The 18,768-nt window shown below is 51.4% G+C and overlaps 6 protein-coding genes across 6 annotated transcripts; 2 read left to right on the top strand and 4 right to left on the bottom strand.

The window, feature by feature from the left end:
• Window positions 1–26: 26 nt before the first annotated feature.
• BBA_03378 (serine/threonine protein kinase) lies at window positions 27–1,394 on the top strand (the record flags this gene model as incomplete). Its single annotated transcript, XM_008598475.1, has 2 exons — window positions 27–481; window positions 512–1,394. 2 exons carry the CDS (start codon window positions 27–29, stop codon window positions 1,392–1,394), a joined length of 1,338 nt encoding a protein of 445 aa, XP_008596697.1.
• Window positions 1,395–3,655: 2,261 nt separating this feature from the next.
• On the top strand, window positions 3,656–4,166 carry BBA_03377 (uncharacterized protein; the record flags this gene model as incomplete). The annotated part of the gene is made up of 4 exons (XM_008598474.1): window positions 3,656–3,733; window positions 3,813–3,896; window positions 3,952–3,995; window positions 4,055–4,166. 4 exons carry the CDS (start codon window positions 3,656–3,658, stop codon window positions 4,164–4,166), a joined length of 318 nt encoding a protein of 105 aa, XP_008596696.1.
• A 386-nt stretch (window positions 4,167–4,552) lies between these two features.
• BBA_03376 (glutaminase GtaA) lies at window positions 4,553–6,808 on the bottom strand (the record flags this gene model as incomplete). The annotated part of the gene is made up of 4 exons (XM_008598473.1): window positions 4,553–5,861; window positions 5,921–6,202; window positions 6,249–6,548; window positions 6,612–6,808. 4 exons carry the CDS (start codon window positions 6,806–6,808, stop codon window positions 4,553–4,555), a joined length of 2,088 nt encoding a protein of 695 aa, XP_008596695.1.
• A 2,286-nt stretch (window positions 6,809–9,094) lies between these two features.
• BBA_03375 (Glycerophosphoryl diester phosphodiesterase family protein) lies at window positions 9,095–12,148 on the bottom strand (the record flags this gene model as incomplete). Its single annotated transcript, XM_008598472.1, has 5 exons — window positions 9,095–9,187; window positions 9,253–9,659; window positions 9,716–10,078; window positions 10,385–11,974; window positions 12,028–12,148. The coding sequence occupies 5 exons, from the start codon at window positions 12,146–12,148 to the stop codon at window positions 9,095–9,097; spliced, it is 2,574 nt and encodes an 857-aa protein (XP_008596694.1).
• An 873-nt stretch (window positions 12,149–13,021) lies between these two features.
• On the bottom strand, window positions 13,022–14,810 carry BBA_03374 (major facilitator superfamily transporter; the record flags this gene model as incomplete). The annotated part of the gene is made up of 4 exons (XM_008598471.1): window positions 13,022–13,588; window positions 13,643–14,520; window positions 14,571–14,596; window positions 14,659–14,810. 4 exons carry the CDS (start codon window positions 14,808–14,810, stop codon window positions 13,022–13,024), a joined length of 1,623 nt encoding a protein of 540 aa, XP_008596693.1.
• A 473-nt stretch (window positions 14,811–15,283) lies between these two features.
• On the bottom strand, window positions 15,284–18,724 carry BBA_03373 (ankyrin repeat-containing protein; the record flags this gene model as incomplete). Its single annotated transcript, XM_008598470.1, has 4 exons — window positions 15,284–17,513; window positions 17,578–17,739; window positions 17,921–18,167; window positions 18,220–18,724. The coding sequence occupies 4 exons, from the start codon at window positions 18,722–18,724 to the stop codon at window positions 15,284–15,286; spliced, it is 3,144 nt and encodes a 1,047-aa protein (XP_008596692.1).
• Window positions 18,725–18,768: the final 44 nt, after the last annotated feature.

Here is an 18,768-nt window from a genome sequence, read left to right as displayed (position 1 = left end):
CGTCCAACGCCCCTTTGACCCTCACTATGATCGACCCTGGAGACCGGCTCTGGGCTGGTGGTGGCAGCTTGCTTACGGGAGGGCCTTACACATGGCACATTACCGACTTTGATCAGCGAAGGCATTTCTCTGTTACATATTGCCCCCCGACAGCAGTACAAGACGTTGAGGAGACAGAGGATATTTGTCTAGCAAAATTACGAAAGCACATCGACGACCTTGACACGGACGTCTTGGGCATTCGTTTCTCGGATCCAGAAGGACCGATTTCGGTATCTACGGACCTAAAGGATGACGTAACGTGGTATAAAAACTGCCAGCCGTTGACTGCACTCAGTCTTCCTTTCCCAGTCAAGACCATCAGATTCAAGAGCATGACGGAGCTTGACAGGATGGGCCCGCAGGTGGATTTGGTGACCTACCCAGACTATCCCACTACAGTCGACGACGGCAGGGCAAACCACACAAAGGCAGCTTTCAAGTAGTGGTTTATTGCAAACGGTATGTTTAGAAAATGGTACGAGCTTCAATGTTGGGCTCGATTACCGCGAGACCACCCGCACATTGTTCCATTCGACGCCGTTGTGTTGGACGACATTCGGGGAGGCGTTGTTGGGTTTACAAGTCTCTACATCCCAGGCGGAACTCTCAAAGACAACGGCGCTACTACCCGGCCATTTCGTTTAGCGTGGCTACAACAGCTCCTGTCTGTTGTAGATGATTTGAACTATCGCTACGGCATCATGCACCAGGATATTGCTGCGCGTAACCTGCTCATCGACGAGAAGGAGAATCTCCGTATCTTCGATTTTGATTTTTCTATTATGCTTCACGAGCATTACACCCCAGAGCGTGATGATATGAAAGGCGTTATCTTTACTTTGTACGAGATCATCACTTTGGATGAGCATTTCCGAGGAGTACCTCATATCGAGCAGGATGCTGAAGCTGTACTACGGCTTGAGTGGATAAAACACCCGGACGTGAAACTGGATGCTGATGTACACGTGTTCCGAAAGGTACTAGATGCGTGGGTTGACAAGAGAAGGACGCGGGAATTGAAGCTCGTCGAAACATGTTTGAAGTGGTCGCTGATGCCACAGGAGCCAGCGGCACCAGTGGCGGTAAGAGGGCTTGATGGAACTGTCGAGGGAAAGGAAATGAAATCTACCCCGGTCTTGAGCCGGTCGGATTTGATCAAGCTGAATGAGCCGTACTTGACATGGGAGCGGCCTGCAAGTTATCAGTTCAAGAATTTGCCGGAACAGAACGGCCACCAGAAGGAGATGGATGTGCCAAAATCAGCCACGGCACAAGAGAGCTGCGAGTCTATAGACGGGCACCTCGGGGACAAAACAGACGACGCACCCAGTCAGAAGGCTCACTTCGACTAACAGCAACCATCTCTGTATAGAATCTAAGATTTAATTCTGATGCTACCATATCTACACCTTGGTAGCTAAAGAATGGGTTTACATTTCTTTCCTGATTTTTTCAGGCCATGTCCTGGTGAGGTAGGCAATGGCTTCCATGGCAGGCGTCGAGGCTCATCGGCGGTCTGTCTTGCCCCCGAGAGACGGGCCATAGCCATCAAGATTATATTTAGAAGAATTTGTCCGCGGAGCTTCATACCCCGAACCGCCACTGTCACACCGCGGCTTGCTAATGCGTCATGTACTGCAGCCGCTGCAACATGCCTCGACATGGTACTATTCGCTCTCCGCTCCTGCCACCTCCATCACTATTGTACAGCTTTACACAGTGTCGTAACAGCCCCGGACTCGGATTTGATTGTGCTTTGAGGCTGACCATTGATATTCATGCCCCTGCACTTGCGTCACTGCCCAACGGGGCTGCTCTGCAACACTGACATGTCTCGTGCGAGCACCTTGGCCTGCTATCCGTACAGCGTTCTGTTTCCAGTCCCTCTTAGCGACTGCAGGTACATTGCACATGAAGATGCACTATGATCAATTTTATCAAGCATAATTACCTCTCCCCAATCCTGGGAATTGGGTGCAGAAATTTCGTCATGTATCATCAACGAGCCAAGGATATTCCAGCCTCCGGCTTCGTCATAGGGGAGGTAATGCCAAGATTTGGAAACGAGGGATATAGCCTTCACCGGTCATCATCTACATGGTGCCGCGTCGCAAAACAAAAGCGGTTGGAGTTTGGCGTTGTCGTTATCTTCACCTACTTGCTAGGGTAGATGGATGTATGTAGGATGCTGCATGCGGGCCGCCAATCCGAAGGGTCTAGACAAAAGCTCATCTCTTACTGGGCAGCGATGCCAATATTTGAGTCATTGCATGCGTGAGACCAACCGCGCATTTTCTCCGTACCCAAGGCATGTCTTGCTTTGTTGGGTTTCTCATACTGTAAAATCGTTTACCTTCACGCCTTCCCAAGACTCCGTCTACCTACGCAAGCGCTGGGCTAGCTCACAGGCCGCAGAACTCTTGCTAGAGAGACGCGAATTGGATCGCAGAATTAAGCCACTGTCACACCGCATAAAGACGGCGAAGCATAGCTAATATCTAGAACATATGGCAAGCCCCTCGGTAAGTGCCAATGCCACCATCTGCCGGTGTTGAACCCCCCGCTCTGTGGGCTTGAGTATGCCATCACAAAATATATACAACGCAGGAATCAGTACGGGATAGATGCAGGGTATTGATAAAGTCGTCAAAGTGATTGGTTTGGGTCTTGCGGGTTGGGCTCTTGCGAATTATAGACTAATATCTCGTACATGTATGTGCATGATGATTGGAAGAAGGTGTATAGTCGGCACACAGCATTCGAGTATAGCCACTGCACGGCCTAGACGAAAAGAGACACCAGCTGAATGTCTCGGGACTTTATTGCCAAGAACTATGCAACTTGTAGGGTCGCAGGCCGCCCCTTTGCGTTGTTACCCAAAATCGCCTTGTCGAATCCTCCGGCGTCTCCGTCGTTGCATGGACGCCCACTCTGCGTTCTTTTGCCGGTTCATGGCAGCCCGACAAGAGCTACATACTGAGATCCGAGTCTGGCCCTGTTGGGTGCGGTAGGATTCGCCGGCATCTTCCACTAGTCAGCTTGCAAACGCCGTTTTGAATTTTTGTGGCTTGGAGCTTTGCAGCTGAGTTCTGCAGTGACGGCATCGATCACCTTCAGCCTTCTCCCGTGTCCTGAGACTACCCGAGACAAGGGTCTCTATAGTATCAGTGTTAACTGGCTGAAATGATGGCTCTTGCACGTGGCTTGAAACTCTGTAGCTCTTGGTATCCCGTCCTGCTTCTGTTGTGCATGCGGCCTACTGTAGCACACTGCATCGCCACAACTGTTGATGCCATGTCCTGGCTGCAAATATGAGAATTCGCTCAAGACCGCAGCCTCACGACCCGCAAAGGATTCATTTGACCCGTACAATCAATTGCAGTGACACGGAACTCGACATCAAAGAGAGGGGTAGACGTGAGAGCTGGGTTTGTGACCTGATTATTGTTGAGGGAACAGACGATAGTTCAGAGCAAGACACCTTGCAAAAAACCATATAAGTTCAGACTCCCTTCCTGTTCAATCCATAGGTAACTCACAACATCTTTCTCATCTTGACATTCGACCAAACCTCTTATCGACTAGTATCATCCCATCTAATACATCTTCCAACATGACGACTGCTGCTCCAGAACCCCCAGCCATCAGCGAGGAGGTCTTTGATGGCCCTGCTCCCCAGGAGACTGTTTACGTATGTCAACATATAGAAGCAAAGACTGTGATTCATGTCACACAGGTGGCTGACCTAAGGGAAAAAAAAACAACAACAGGTCAAATGGGACGTTGACAACGGCAGAGATCGCCCGATGGACGTCCCGATCAACACAAGCTTCACGCTGGAAGGCTCTCCGCAAGTACATGGTCCTTTAGTCACTTTACAACTTCTAACCATTTCATAGCAAAATTCAGGGAATCGAAATCAAGGGCCGTAATGTGACTCTCTATGGTTGGGCGTGAGTGATGAAGAATAAATCCACGGTTGAGCTCGTGTGCGTGCTAACCTTGACCGCAGTGATACATGGCCAAATGGCAGCCCGAGCCTTACAGTCGAGGGACCGACCGGTGGGAAGAGAAAGGTCGATCCGAAGCGAAGAATCGGGTCTTTTCGCGTCGAGCCCCGTTAGTAAAGCGGAAGCGCTTGCACCTGTTCCAAATTTGCGATTACTTGGCCCATTATACCATTAACTTGCCATGGAGCGCTTTCTTTTGGCTAGCAAAATTGCACCAAGTACACGCCCATACAATAGTCAAATGATAATTGTCTATGTGAAGTTTAGAATCGAATTGTATCATGCGGATAAGATAATTATAGTGCGTGGCTCATCTCAGCAAAGCAAAGGAAGCCTCCCCCATTCTGTGAACGCTGAGCGCGTGAGCGATCGCCACGGCATATTTCGCCTACATTGGCCGCGGTCTGCCATGTAGTTCATCAAACACAAAAGAAATCAGGAATAAGTGCTTCATCCTCCATTGTATCTCCCCAATCCTCCGAAAACTGTCGTCGCTGCTCTCATTGTAGAGCAAGCATCGCAAATAGGCCACCGACCACCGGCCGCGCCGTAAACTGGATGCCGCGCGGATAGCCGCCATCTTTGGTGTCGTACAAGTCTGTCAACGCTCTCCAGGTCTTGGTCTCATTGATCCACTTGGCAATGAGCTTGACAAACTGCATCTTGGTCGACTCCTCGCACATGGATGCCGCAAAAATTTCCCAATCTGTCTTGGTCAGTGTCCCACGCGTGTCCAGTACCATGCCGTACTCGTTGGCCACGTGCGGGTACCACGCGCTCTGCATCTTGTAAATCTCCTCGGGGATAAAGTTGAGCCTGAGCACCTTGTCACCCCAGAGGTTGTACAGCAGACCGTAGCTCTCCATGTCGTCGTAGGCCAGCGTCGAGTGAGGAGTCGCTGTGTTGTTGTTAATGCCATGCTCGGACCAGAATTTGTAGTACTCATGTGCAATGTCACTGTAGTGCGGCTTCAAATCTGGATGCCCGGCGCGCGTAGCAATTTCTGCCATGGCCTCCAAAGCGATGATACCTTTGATGGCCAAGTTGGTCTGGTTGGCGAGCTGGCCAGCAAAATCATCAGTTGAGAGCTGGTGCGCAGGAATCTTGGCATCTTCGATGAGATACTCGGCCCATCGCGTGAGAAGATCCCAGTTTTCCTTCAGCCACCCATTGTCTCCGGACCTTTGAGCATAGGCGAGCATCATGATGAGCATATTGCCGCACTCTTCTAGTGGCATCGGCTCGTCGTTGCCGTCGTCGTAGCCGAGGGCCCGCGGGTATCGGCCGAGATCATGAACAGCCCACTTGTTGGGATAGCGACCACTCTTTTGATATTCCAAGAGGGGTTCAAGGCTCCATTTGATGAGAATGGGGTTGAGGTATACCATGGCAGGGAATGCCGGGAAGATGACATCCACAGTTTGGATATCACTGTTGGAGCTGATTTCCTTCATAAAGACCTTGGTATCTTCCTTGGTTCCCACGAGCTGGATGGCGCCATAGAACTGGCGGAGAGCCAGAGTGGTGATAATTGCATATTCCGGGCCAGCGACAGCTGCAGATTCGGTCTCGATGCGGTGATCAAGCTTCATGCAATATCGCGAGGAGTAGCTGAAATCATTGTAGAAGAATTTGACGAGCTCAGCGTCATTTTTGAAGTAGTCCTTCCAGAGAGATGGGAGACCTTTCTTCTCTCCAATGCCGTGGTACTGGATGGTTTCGTCCTGGGTAATACCTATAGTGAAGAGGGTTGTGACAGATCCCATTCCCAAAACCTTTCCGAGATCGCGAGAAAGTGCGAATACAGGCCTGAAATGTACATGATCAGTATTTATTGTAGTCGCTGGCCACGCATATGGTTCTCTTACCAACGATCACTAACAGCACGGAATTGGCTGTCAATGCTGCCGTCTAGATGGCCGTTGTTTATGAATTGGCTGCGCACAGCAGTGTCTTGACCAATTTGGTAGCTGACACCGCGCTGATCCTTTGTGGTCCAATACCAATTGCCCCACGAAGCCTGGTCATTGGTCTCGTTGAAGACATCCTGGTTTCGTCGCCAAAAGCGGTGCGAGCGGAGGCCGTTCACTTTTTTGTGTTCCCATTCGATGACGGCGCGGTTGTCCCCAGACGCAAACTCTGCAAAGCCACTTGTGTTAGTCCATCAAATACGCCATAGCTGCTTGCGTCTTGTACTTGCCTCCAGTGACATCGCTGTAAATCTGCACAGAGTGGGCGTGACGGTCGATAGACTTCACCTTCACGTTCATGTAGGAAAAGGGAATTGACTGGCGCCTGTGATCGTCGGGAAACACGGGAGAGAGAAAGCTGACAGTCAGTTCGACCTTGCCGCCGACGTCCATGACGAACTCGGTCTTGGTGGAGGTGTAGTATTGGGCGGTTTGGTTGGCAAAGTCAGTGCTTGGGTGGTTTCCCATCCAATTGTATGTTTTCCCATCGACCTTGATGAAGCCTTGCCAGCCCTGGACACCCTCACTGTGCCACATGTCGAACGTTAGTGACTTGATACGATCACATAGATACCTATGTCACACTTACGTCCAGAAGCGAGGCCATGAATTCGGGAGAATACCGCTCTCGCCGCCATCAGTTGGCCCGTTGAGCCAGACATTGAGATATGGGGATCGAACAGCAAGAGGGGCCGCAGGAGGGCGAGCGGGCGAAAAGGTTGACTTGGCATCGCTTTGGCCGACGACAGCCAGCAAGGCGGCAATGACGACTCGCAGAAGCTTCATGATGCAGCCAATATCTGAGAGATGCAGTGTGCTGACCAGAGCAGGGGCAGCAACGGCAGGTGGCCGTTGAACTAATTTATGTTAAAAATTGATCGAGGGGTAGCGCCATTTGTGAATCGGAGACCCTTTGTCGTACACTGTCTCTGGCACGGGATAGGTAGGCGTCTCACGGAGTCGTCCTCATGACTACAGATTCTCTCCAAGCTTATGATCGAAAAGCGGGGGTACGCATGAGTGAGGGGATGTGAGTCTGGGGTATATCTAGTCGGGCCTATGCGCAGTGCATTTTGAGATGAGGTACATGTGCAGAGCCGCGTCGTGTCTAACATCAGGACCCTCACTTACACCGCGACGCGATGGCATCAAAACAAACCAAGTGCAGGCACTAGTGATAGTCAGGAACACACTAACCGGTACATGTCTGACCCAAAGGGAAGAAAGAAGTATAGAGCATACCAGTACCCGCTTCATGTGGTGTAAGTGAAACCTCGCCGGAGAGCCTGGTTCACGGCGCCGGCAGAGGGCGAAGGCAGCCCAGTGGGGTAACGGTGGCGTCGGCGATCGCGCCGCCTGCTTTGCTTAAAACTACCAACAGCCTAATTGGGAGAAGCAGAGAAAGGTCAGCTTCCCAATCATTTTGTAATAGCACCGCGTGATGCCCGAGGGTTGCAGTGGTGCACAAAGCGCTTCGTGTCGTGTAGCGATGAGCTCCGGGCAGACAAATCCTCTACCGCAGTGCAGTGTCGGTCTCCGCGACTGTCGTGTTACCGAGCACCACTTCACGACTTGACTTTGGAAATGTAGCTTTGTGTGTCTTTGGCGGGGGTGTCGCGAGATGGCTGGCGCTGATTGAACTCACGCCAGTGCGCCCTGGCCAAGTGGTGCCAATGAGACACAGTAAACGTGGTGGCGATCCGGGGTTCAGTAGCCGTACACGACGATGGCTAAAACATGTCACGCATAGGAATGGCGAATGGGTATTGTCAAGCCGCTAGTTGATCGGCCAGATCGGGGGCGGCGGCATATTTTAGAAGGCACATCGAAGGGCGGTAGAGCGACGCACGGCGCTATTCAGGCGCTATTGACAGCCTATCGCGCCTTGGACCTGGAGATGAGCCAAGGCCGATGACGGCTTGGATGTACTCCTTGGCGAGCTTTCCTCCTCCGATTGAAGCCAATCAAGTCGCAGTGGCCTGTAATTACCACGAGTTAGCACATTGCCTCTATTTAGAAAACGCGTGGAATCACCCGAGAACGCCGCCCTGTCGACATCACGATCGTTCATGGCCTGTAGCATTTCAAGGCCGGTAAAATATAGACCTATATGCATACTCATGACTGGTATTGTTCTGCATCCAATGAATTTTTGACAGCCTGTGATATCGCCGCTGGGAATGCGGATCAATATGGTGTCGAGGTCAAGTTTCGGGTGGCACCACACAAACGCGCGCTCATCACCTGCCACCTGCGCGCCAGCGCGGTCCGCGAACTGCCGATAGCCCAACTCACATTCAACAGGCGAGATTCCTCCTCGCCGCGCGAGAAATTCCATCTTAATAATGTGAAAAAAATGTCTATCGCGGTTAGATTCTTTTCGTTTCGTCTTCGCCAACCAAGCCATCTAACAAGCCCCAGATGCCACCAGCGATTTAGACACCCCTCCTTCTCCACGCCACTATTAGCACGAAAGAGAGAAAATACAATGCAATGCTCTGCAATGTAACACACTACAATGATATCAAAGAGTGCGGAGAATTCCCGAGACATGATGGTAGTCTGGTCAGTCGCTAACTATACTGAGCAGAGCCTTGGCCAGAACTTCGCCATTGTGTTGACTGAATCCGGCTAGCACGTCGCAAGAACAATCTGTACGGCTGCTTCTCCGAGCACTCACCAAGCGAACCCTGGCACCGAATCAGCCAACAAGATCAACCGCATGACCACTCTGCTCGAAATTTTTATGCTACATTGCCACTGCCGAGAAAACTCAGATTCGGCTAACCCCGCGACATAGCAGTGCCGTGCCACTCCTTGGCCCTGCTGCTGATCACAAGACCAGGTCAGCAGGTATAACGTTGCACCCCGACGAGAAAATGGCTTTTGTTTTATGCTCAAAACAGGAGCATGTCCGAAAGGAATAGTGGGATGCCATTCACTGTCAAGATTCTGCTTCATCACTTTGTGCAAGCCCGCCTCCCCGCGTTACACCTTGTATAAAAGTCTCGGCACGATCACTAACCAGGATTCCAACTATGGCTTGTGCTTGTATAGCTACTCGTCACAGGTTTACTCCTCTGTAAAAGGCAGCTTTCCCAGTGCGTCCGCAATGAGCTTCACTTTATCCACTATTAAAATGTCGATACCAGCATCAGCTTGTATCTATAAAGTCGTCAGTTGGCACATATATTCTACATCACCCATTCTCAAAGACTGGCGGCACTGACCTTTGCATTTACTGGATCATTATTGCCCAGCCCATACGAAGCGCACACCAGTCCCGCATTCTGGACGAGAGAAATCAGCCGGGGACAGAGCAGAAATGTATCGCACGCAAGCACCAGTCCGGAAAGCTGCCAGTATCTCGCAAACTTTGATGCAATCTGAAGGCTTGCAGCCCGCAGCTCCTTGTCCATCATTGGAAGCTTGCCCGCATTCGTAATAAACAGGACGGGATATGCATTCTGCTTGAATTTTAGCAAAATGCAAATTTCAGGTGTAAAAGACGAGAGGATAATAGGTCGACGGCCCGCGAGCCGTTTAATCTTTTCAAGCGCCACGTCGACAAAGGTGTTGATGTCAATGGTGACGGAAGCCACCCCTGCTTCCACCGCTTCGTGCAGTCGCTGATATTCTGCTTCATTTTAGCGCACTTCACAAGACCGGGCCGCACAGGGACATTCAGCCTACTCAGCTCGATATTGAAACCAATTTCCTCTGGCAGAGTCGCCAGGAGCTCTTCCAGAGTGGCGTGCGCGTCCTGGATGGAGTGTCCCCGGATATTGGCCTTGAAGCCCTTGCCATCAAAGTCGACAGTGCATCGCAGGCGCTCTTGTGCTTGCAATGCTTTCAATAAAGAGTCCTCGCCACTGGAAAAAGCGCGTGGTCTCGGCGTGCCCGCTTCAAGGAGCGACGCGCCGCTAGGGTTCTGCATGTCGCCCGCGTACTTGTATTGTGCGAGTGAGATGTCGTGAATCGGCACATCGGATCCTGATCCGCTGAAGGAAAAGTCGTGATAAATGACGGCTTCAAGATCGCGGGTAATTTGCACGTCTATGCTGGCATTAAAATCGAGCCTTCGTCACTGATCAAATATCATACCAAACTAGATCATGTCAGCGGCAGGTTCAAGTGCTCGTTGTTCAGCGTCTTACCTCTACGAATGGGGCTCCAAGTTTATACGCGGAGAGAAAAGACTTTGATAATTAGTGATTGGGTTTCTTCCACAAGGCGTTTGCATACTGTGACTGTGTTTTCTCCAATCTGTAGGTTCGACTTTCCCGCAGTATTCTGGCCGAGACCTAGTGAACCAACTATTCAGCACGGGCGCCAATTTGGACTACTCATTGCCAGACATACCTCTATGACCGACTAATCGCACTGGATCACCTGGTTTTCTCTTGTAGCTTGCCGCTTCAAGGTTATCCAGGCCTTCAAAAGGGGTTGCAATCACGTAGCTGATTAGGACGGTGCCGGAGAACTCCATGGTTTCCTTGTCAAGCATGATGACGGTCGTCTCTCGAAGCATGCTCTCTCGCGAGGCTCCGTATCTGGCATAATCGTCGCTCAGCAAAACAGTACCAATGCTTGCCAGTATTCTGTTGGAGGCCGGAGTGCCGCCATTATCCCAGAGTCGCACCGTTACCTGTACTTGCGCGCCCAAGTCCAGTTTACCCACCAGAGGGTTTACACTTTGGTCCTCCCAGAGAGGAAGCTGCACAAACTTTGAGGCACAATCAGCGCCACCAATGATAATTTCCAGAGATTTGGACTCAAGGCCAGCGCCGTCGCTTCCACCGACTTGGTGATTCAGCTTCAGGGTTTTTCGATCGTGGCCCCCTTGGATACTGCCAAGCGTGACAACAACGGCCTTCTTATCAGGAGTCAGAGTATGGTGCTCAGACTTCTTGGTGAGGCCAACTCTTTTTGCCAGTCCGCCGTCTGCTATACTGGCCGATGCAAAGCCGTCAAGAGACGCAATGTCAAGGTGCCCACGATAGGCAGCATGCTCTTTAGCGGTCCAGCCCAACACGTCGACTTTTTGCGCATCAGATCCGGATGACAGCAAGTAGGCAGCGACATCTGCATGCCCCTTTGCGCATGCAACCATCAGCGGTGTCCATCCAGTCCTCGGGACGGCGGAGTCCAGGCCCTCATCGCATCCACGGAAATATTTGACAACTGACTGGACGACTGATAGTGATCCGGATTGAGAGGCACAATAGAGAGCCGACTCACCGCGAGATGTTTTGACGCCAATATCAGGTTTATGCTTCAATATGGCGTCGATGAAGCTGCTTGGGCGACAGCTGGCCACCAAGCAAAGCAGCCTGCCGAAAAATTGACCCTGGTCTGAATCCATACCAGAGATCGGGTGCCTCTTGATATGACTATTGAAAAGGCGTTCAAAACTTTCAAGAGATTGTGGCGCAAGAAACCGATCGATGTCATCTCGAGGCGTGGAAACCATTCTCAAAGAGCTAGAAGGTGCCTTCTCACCAGCACCACGCCCATCAAGAGACGGTGCAGTATCATTCAGCTTTACCTCTATACCAATTGATGGACGATTGTTGGCATTCAGACTCTCGTCGATCGTCTGTTTTGGCTCAGCCCACTCCTCTAGCTCCGATTCCGCGCGGCCAAGGTCCTGTGATGTGGCTTGGCCAGTAGCCGCAAACTTGCCAAGAAGCCTCCGAATCGCAATAATGTTGAGCTTTCCAAACTTCCGAAGCTCATTGTAGTCGTCTGTTGTATAATAGGCGCCAGCCTTACTTTGAGAAGACGAATCAGGAGAAGCGGCTACCGGGCCGTCCGGGACTGCATTAGCAGGCGGCTGTCCCTCGCCGTCTAGCTCAACCGTCGCGTCGCCATTTGCACCGAGTGCCGCAGTGGCATTGATGTAAAATTCCTTGACATGTGCAATCTCGGCGATGAGCTCATTGCTCAATTCTAACGTCGCGTCAGAGAGGCGGCACGCTGTTTGCCCCTGGCCGGCCGCGTACCTTGGATACTTTCCCCACGCTGAATCTTGGCCCGAAGCTGCATTCTCAGCCCATTGTAGTCAATGTAATGTTGCGACCACTTGGGTACTATGTGTTTGTCATAGTTTAGCCCGAATTTCATCTTTTCTTGTGCAAAGAACTCTCCTGCTCGTTAGACGGCGTTTGTCTATAGGTATGTTGTATACGGCAAGATGGCACCACCGCCCCTCATTACTGGCGCGTACAGTGCAGCTCCAGCGGATAACAATTGTGGTGCAGCCGGACACTGGAAAGAGCTCGGTGAGAAATTTGACACAAAGACACTCACACTTTTGAGGTATAGGCTATCAAATCATGACAAGATTGCGATGCGATGCGAAATGGCTTTCCGTTGGCCATTCGCTTAAAGCTTTCAGAGCTAATCAATGGCGACATACACTAAACTGGCTCGCCACAATGCCCGTAAGCTCTGCAAATCAGGTACAAGGACACCAGTCTTATTTCGTAATTGATTCTGTAAGTTTATTTTAGAAACATACTCTCTAATAAGGTTCAAAAAACAGCAAAGAAAATCACAAAACGCCCACGAAGCCACCCGGACGATAGCGCTCCAGCATTGTCGTCGGCCCTTGGCTTCGGTCCAAACACGCCGTCCCAGCGATGGCGTAACAGCACTGTCGCTGGCGAGAAAAATATTCAAGAGTCGAAAAATACTCGAAAGACAGCGGGTATAAACGCGAATGGGTATCATAGAAAGCAATGCAGGATAAAGACGAATTGCAGCGCTCGTAGAGCAATGTAGCAAGTTGATCATCTCCGATAGCGTAGAAGCATTGTCGCAGTAATCAGCCATGCAACATTGCGCAATCGGCGCACAATACAAATTTCAGAAAGAATGGTAGCAAAGACAATGGTCGTCAGACTACCCGGAAAAGAAATAAAAGATATGACCGCAAGCCCCGTCACGGCAATTAGTGAGAGTTGCGTGGCCATTGTGCGTGCTTCTGATAGAGGCTTACGCCTGCGACGTCGTGTTGCGACCGAATCGACCGAATCCGCGTTGCTGCTGCTCGCGTCTGGCAGCACCATCTTCAAAGTCGCTACCAGATTCACACTCATAAAGCTTTTTGCTCGGCGAATTTCCCAGAAGCTTGAGCAAAGCCACCATGGTGAAGGCGCTGAGGATGCTCATGCAAAGAATTCCAATCATAGTGAGATTGCTGTTGCGGAACTGATGAGGTCCACGCTTGGCATCTTCCGGCCAACCTGTGTACAAGGCATAGGTAGTAGTGACACTTCCAAGGTTACCCAGGCCAGAAACCAGCGCGGTAGCAGCAGCGACTCCAACTTCACCATGGCGGCGCTGGAAGATTTCGGAGCTCCAAGCCATGCAAATAGGTACGGTTGGTCCAAGACCAAATCCAACCATCAAGAGACCGCCGTAGCGCGCCCAGCCGTGAGCAAAGGTAGTCATGAGAAGTCCCGAAATTTGGATGCAGACGGCAGCGGAAAAGAAGAAGGCGCGATACTTGTGGAATCGATCGGAAACCGGAGTCACAAGAAGGATAGCAATAAGGTCCATCTAAGATGAGGTTAGCTACAGCTAGCAAAGCGCAGGCGTGACGGTATGGCTCACAATCCAGATAGGGGCAAAGAGCAAGCTAATTTCAATGCCACCAGCATTAGGGCGAATGGCGCGAATGATGACTGAGCCGTAGAGTTGTGTGCCGATACCAACACCGACTACGCCAAAGTACATGAGCGTCAGAGGCCAGAGTCGCCAGTCCAAAAGCACCAGGCCTAGATCTTTCATTCCCCAGGGCCGAGAGTGATAGACACGCTTGAGGTCATGGTAGTGGATAATCGCATCCTCGCCAGTGAGGGCTTCTGGTGTTGCGGGAAGCCACTTGAACAGGCCAGTCTTTTCCCTGGTTTGACCAGGAGCAAGTGGCCGATCAGGCAGCCACCAAATGAGGATCACACTAAGAACCAGACCGACCAAGCCGTAGATCAAAAACATCCAGCGGAACCCTTCGAGCCCAGCAGTGCCATCCATGAGTTGGAATCCAGCGGACACGAGACCCACGACGGCAGCAGAGACTTGAGAAGCGGTAAAATACATGCCGATTCGCTTGGCGGTTCGGGACGGCGGGTAGAAGAGCGTCAAATAAAACGCCATTCCAGGCCACATACCCGCAATGACCAGCCCGAGGAGGAATCGAAGCAGCTTGAGGCTCCAAGCATCGTGAACGGCAGCAAAACACGCGCCGACAAGACTAGTAGCGAAGACGATGCGGGCCATCCAAACGCGAGGGCCAAGCTTGCTCATGATTAGATTGGATGGAAAATCGAAAATGACGTAGGATACGTAGAAGAGCGCCAGTGCGGTAGAAAGATCTCGAGGGCTCAGTCCCAGGACCGTGACAAGATCATGACCCTTGTCAATATTCATGGTCTGAGCGATGCCGATGTTGGAGCGAATGGCGGAGCAGAGGAAGTAGAGGATCCAAAAGGCTGTAGTTGTTAGAGCAGGGGCCAAATATCAAGTTTAGTTGGAAATTTACCCGGAATGATTCGCCTGTCAATCTTTCTATTGCATCGCATTAATTGAACGCCTTCTTCATTCTGTGGTAGGTAGAATTTGGCGCTTACCGATAAACCCGCTCAACAGTCTCGACATCGTAATCGACAGGCTCGCTGGCAGCCGCGTTGGCGACAAGCTGCTTGCTGGGAGATACTGGTGCAGAAATGCTGGCGCCATCGAAGCCAAACTGAGGCGTTGAAGAATGCGGTGATTGCTCCATGGCGACTGGAGCAAAGACCAGTTGAGTCGCCACTGCAGGGTGATCTGGTGCGGGCTGGCGAGGTTCCAGTTTCGAATAGAGATACAGATGAGATGAATTATTGCAGCGGCGAAGCAGGATAGAATCAAATTAGATGCGCGCCCAGGAAAAGGGTTTTCAGCCTTCGGAGGGAACAATGTCGGAAGTCGGCTGCTTATTCGGGGCAGGAGCAGGAGCTAAAAAAACCCGCGGCTTAATTCCACCAGCACCCTAAGCCGCTGGCGGCCTACACAAAGCCAATTTACAGAGATTTTTTCATGGCGTTTTTTTTTTTCGATGTATAATTGAATAAAGGTACGATTGGTGAATTCTATTAAACAAAAAAGGCTGATAGTTGCAAACATCAACACACGCTTCTTCCTAGAGAGCTGCTAGTCATTCTGCACCTTGGGGTGCTACTTTGTCCCACCCAGTCAGAAAATCAGCACCCCATCTCAACCTTTATCCCTCGCTGCCCGGAAAAGGGCCCTTAATCTGCCATCGCCTGCCGTCGGACGGCTTTCCTCCATGAGCTTCACAAGCTCATCGTGTCCCGCATCGGCGGCGCGCGAAATCGGCGTCCGGCCGTGACTGTCCTTGGCGCGCACGTCGGCGCCGTGGTGCAGGAGCAGCTCGACAAGTCGCCGGTCGTTGTTGGAGGCTGCCAGCGCCAGCGGCGTCATTTTATCAGATCTCGTGTCGGGATTGATCTTGCCCGTGTCCAGCAGCAATCGCGCTGATTCCGCGTGGCCGCACCTGACAGCCTTCCACAGCAGATATTTGCTCGTCTCATAGTCGAGGGGAAAGATGCTCTGGGTGTTGGCGCCGTGGCTGACGAGCAGCTTGACGAGCTCCTCATAGCCGTACCGAACGGCAAGCCAAACTGGCGTCCACCCATCGCTTGCCGTATTTTGTTTGGCCTTGCCCGTCTGCAACAGCATACGCACAACAGTCTCGTCGCCGTTTGCGGTGGCCGTCCACAAAGGTGTCCGCCCGCGAATGTCAAACAAGTTCATGTCGGCCGAATAGAACAGAAGCACCATGACAATATCGACATGACCCTTGGAACAAGCCACCGCCAGTGCCGTCTGACCGAACTTGTCACGGCAATTTATCGCTGCCTGGCACTCCAGGAGTAGGTTGACCGTGTCCCCCTGCCCACTGTCTGCGGCTGCCCAGAGCGGCGTCCTCTGGTGCCCGTCCCGCCTGTCCTTTTCCGCGCCTCTATTGAGTAGCCTCAGAGCCAGCTCCCGTCGTCCAGTCTGCGCAGCTATCCAGAGCGGCGTCCTTCCGGCCGCGTCTTCTACATCGACTTCCACGCCGTGCTCCAATAACAATTTGGCGACACCCTCGTGGCCTGCTGAGACAGCCACAGACAAAAGGTTCTGTTGGAGTTCGTGTCTGATATTTATGTCATCCCTTTGAAGTAGCATCGTGACTATTGTCTCGTGTCCTAGTTCAACTGCCATTCGCAGTGGTGTTCGCCCGAGAGCATCAAGGGAGTTGACGTCAATACTTCTTCGTGATAGTAACAGCCATACAGCGCCGTTTTCCCCCTCAGCGACTGCATTGTACAGTGCTGCTATCATGGAGTATTTCTGGGGCAGTGCTAGCCCAGAGCATTCTTTGTGGTCGTGTATGTCATTCGCTTGCCTGTCTGCTCCAAGGTTCCGCGTTAATGAGATGCGCTTCGTCTGGACGCATATTCTCCTTTGTGAAACACGATCCTCTATGCCTGGCGAGTCCAGCGTTCCTGGACGGATTCTCTCTAGTGACTGACTCAAAACTCGTTCGAAGCTTTGCATTGTCCAAAACGAGTCTTTCACATAAATTCCTATTTGTTTCGGTGTTCCATCATCTTCCACGCAGTGAAGAACAGCAAGACCAACCCGCCGAGGGCTTGTGGCGATGAATTGAATATCCAGGTGAATCCCTCGACTAGTTACAGTCAACTGCGACAAGGGAGCGTCAGGCCTTTTCAGTGGAACAATGTTCTTGGACCGGGCGAAGGCGGCAGGCGAGGTGGCCAGCAATCCAGTACGAGTATCAGAGGACTCCCACGCGAAAATTGACTGGTCATCCGATATCTTCATAATTTCCTCTTGAAGTCTTGTAAATGCTCGTTCACCTTCTCCGTAGATTAGAGGCATGTTGACGCCGAATATTCCCATCAGGCAATACGCCCGGTCCTCCAGTCTGCTCGTCTTTCTGCTCGCTGCCCATGACATTCGTTGCGCTATGCTAGCAGTGTCGATGTCAGCAATTCCAGAGAGAATGTCAGAAGGGATGCCTGTGCGGAGCGACACTGCATTGCGCAAACTCGTCTTCGTCCCGATGTCGTTCCATTGGTCATCAAGAAAATACACTTCTGCTGGAGCCAGCAGCTCCTGTAGGGTAAAGCCTCTCTCAAACCATTCGCTCTCTTGGAATGTAGCCTTCAGTGACGGCACATCGGCGAGGTACGCGTAGCACCGGTCCGCGTCAAAGTACCATTGGTACATTGAGTTGATAGCCTCGGAGAGCTCTGCGCTGCTTGCCTTGTCGATACAGCAAGTATCTATCCACGCATAGGGGAACCCATCATGTTTCGCCCTGTAGCAAAAGCGCAACACTTTTTCAAACCCAACCTTTTCAGCTATTTGGCCGCTCTCCAAATCTTGTAGCGTCACCTCTTCATTGCCCCATCTATGAGACAAGATGGCGTATCTTGGAAGAGTTTCGAGCCCAAACTCTTCCACTTGAACCGTACTTGTATTCAGTAGCCGCATAATGCGCAATTTCGATTGAGTTGGGGTAAGGAAAGGGGGCAACGCCTGCATCGGGGTCTTTTTGAAAGGATGCTGCACGTGGGGGTGGCGGCTTCGCGGGGTTGATTACCAGCTGGGGAGCGCAGCACAGCACACCAAAGCTGCTTTGCAAAGTCAGCAGCAGTTATCTGGCCATTATTCTAACAGAGGCTTCTATAAATGCCAAGCACAACTTGGTGGGCTACTAATGGATACGATTGATTGACGGACTATATGACTGTGCTGACTACGCTGAATGATCAAGATGTGCATCTCCGAGACTTGGCAGGCACTATCAAAAGATACTCGTGACCATCTGGGAGTTCGCCCAAGGGCCACTGTAGGCTTTCCCTGATAATCTTCAATGCTTGCATTGGTTTCTCGTGGTCAACAAAGAATTCGGTGTTGACACCTGAAACGAGACCAGTCGAATCATTGTCGTCAAATATTGTTCCGCACAGCTGTGCATCCCGGATGTATGGTATTGGGGACTCTCTCATCACTCCGTGTGCGTTCTTGCTGATGAAGTCAAGAGACACTTTTTCGACAGTCGCTACTCAAAGTTGGTTTAGTAGAAATTCCATAAAAATGGGAGTGATACATACTGGAAAAGGCCTTTGCCGCCGCAAGACATGCAGCCGGATGAGAGCTCATGATGCCGTATATGTCATGGCAGTTATCTGCCCTCAGGACTCTCAAGAGACCAGTTGCTAGGCCACGCTCGCGATAGTCTTTGCTGACCACAAGCTGGGTGACCCAGCACACGGCCTTGCTGCCGTGTTCCCAGCGACAGGCAAACGCGTTGCCAGCAAGAACCCCATCCACAGTGACTCTAGTGTAGATGCTTTGAGCAGCATCGGGAAGGTATTGTTCTCGGAGTCGACGTGTACTTAGTCGAACAGGGCGTCCTGAAGAAGCATCAGAAATTGGAGAAAGCAAGAAGGGAACAAATAGGAGGGAGCAGGAAAAAAAAAGGTCATCGCTCGCACCCTTGTTGGGGCAATTGTCTCCCCATGTTCCGTAGTTCTCATTGAACAGTGTTGCGGCTTCAACAAGCATGCTTTCAGTGACTTTGCTACCGGCAAAAGTCTCATATAATTGCTTTGCCATAGTAGGAAGATGAAGGATTATTTGCTATTCGAATCTGAGAGTCA

Source organism: Beauveria bassiana (assembly GCF_000280675.1).
Source record: "Beauveria bassiana ARSEF 2860 unplaced genomic scaffold BBA_S00007, whole genome shotgun sequence".
Lineage (NCBI taxonomy): Eukaryota > Fungi > Ascomycota > Sordariomycetes > Hypocreales > Cordycipitaceae > Beauveria > Beauveria bassiana.
The sequence above is the reverse complement of the archived record's forward strand: the minus strand, read 5'-3'. Positions and strand labels throughout refer to the sequence as shown.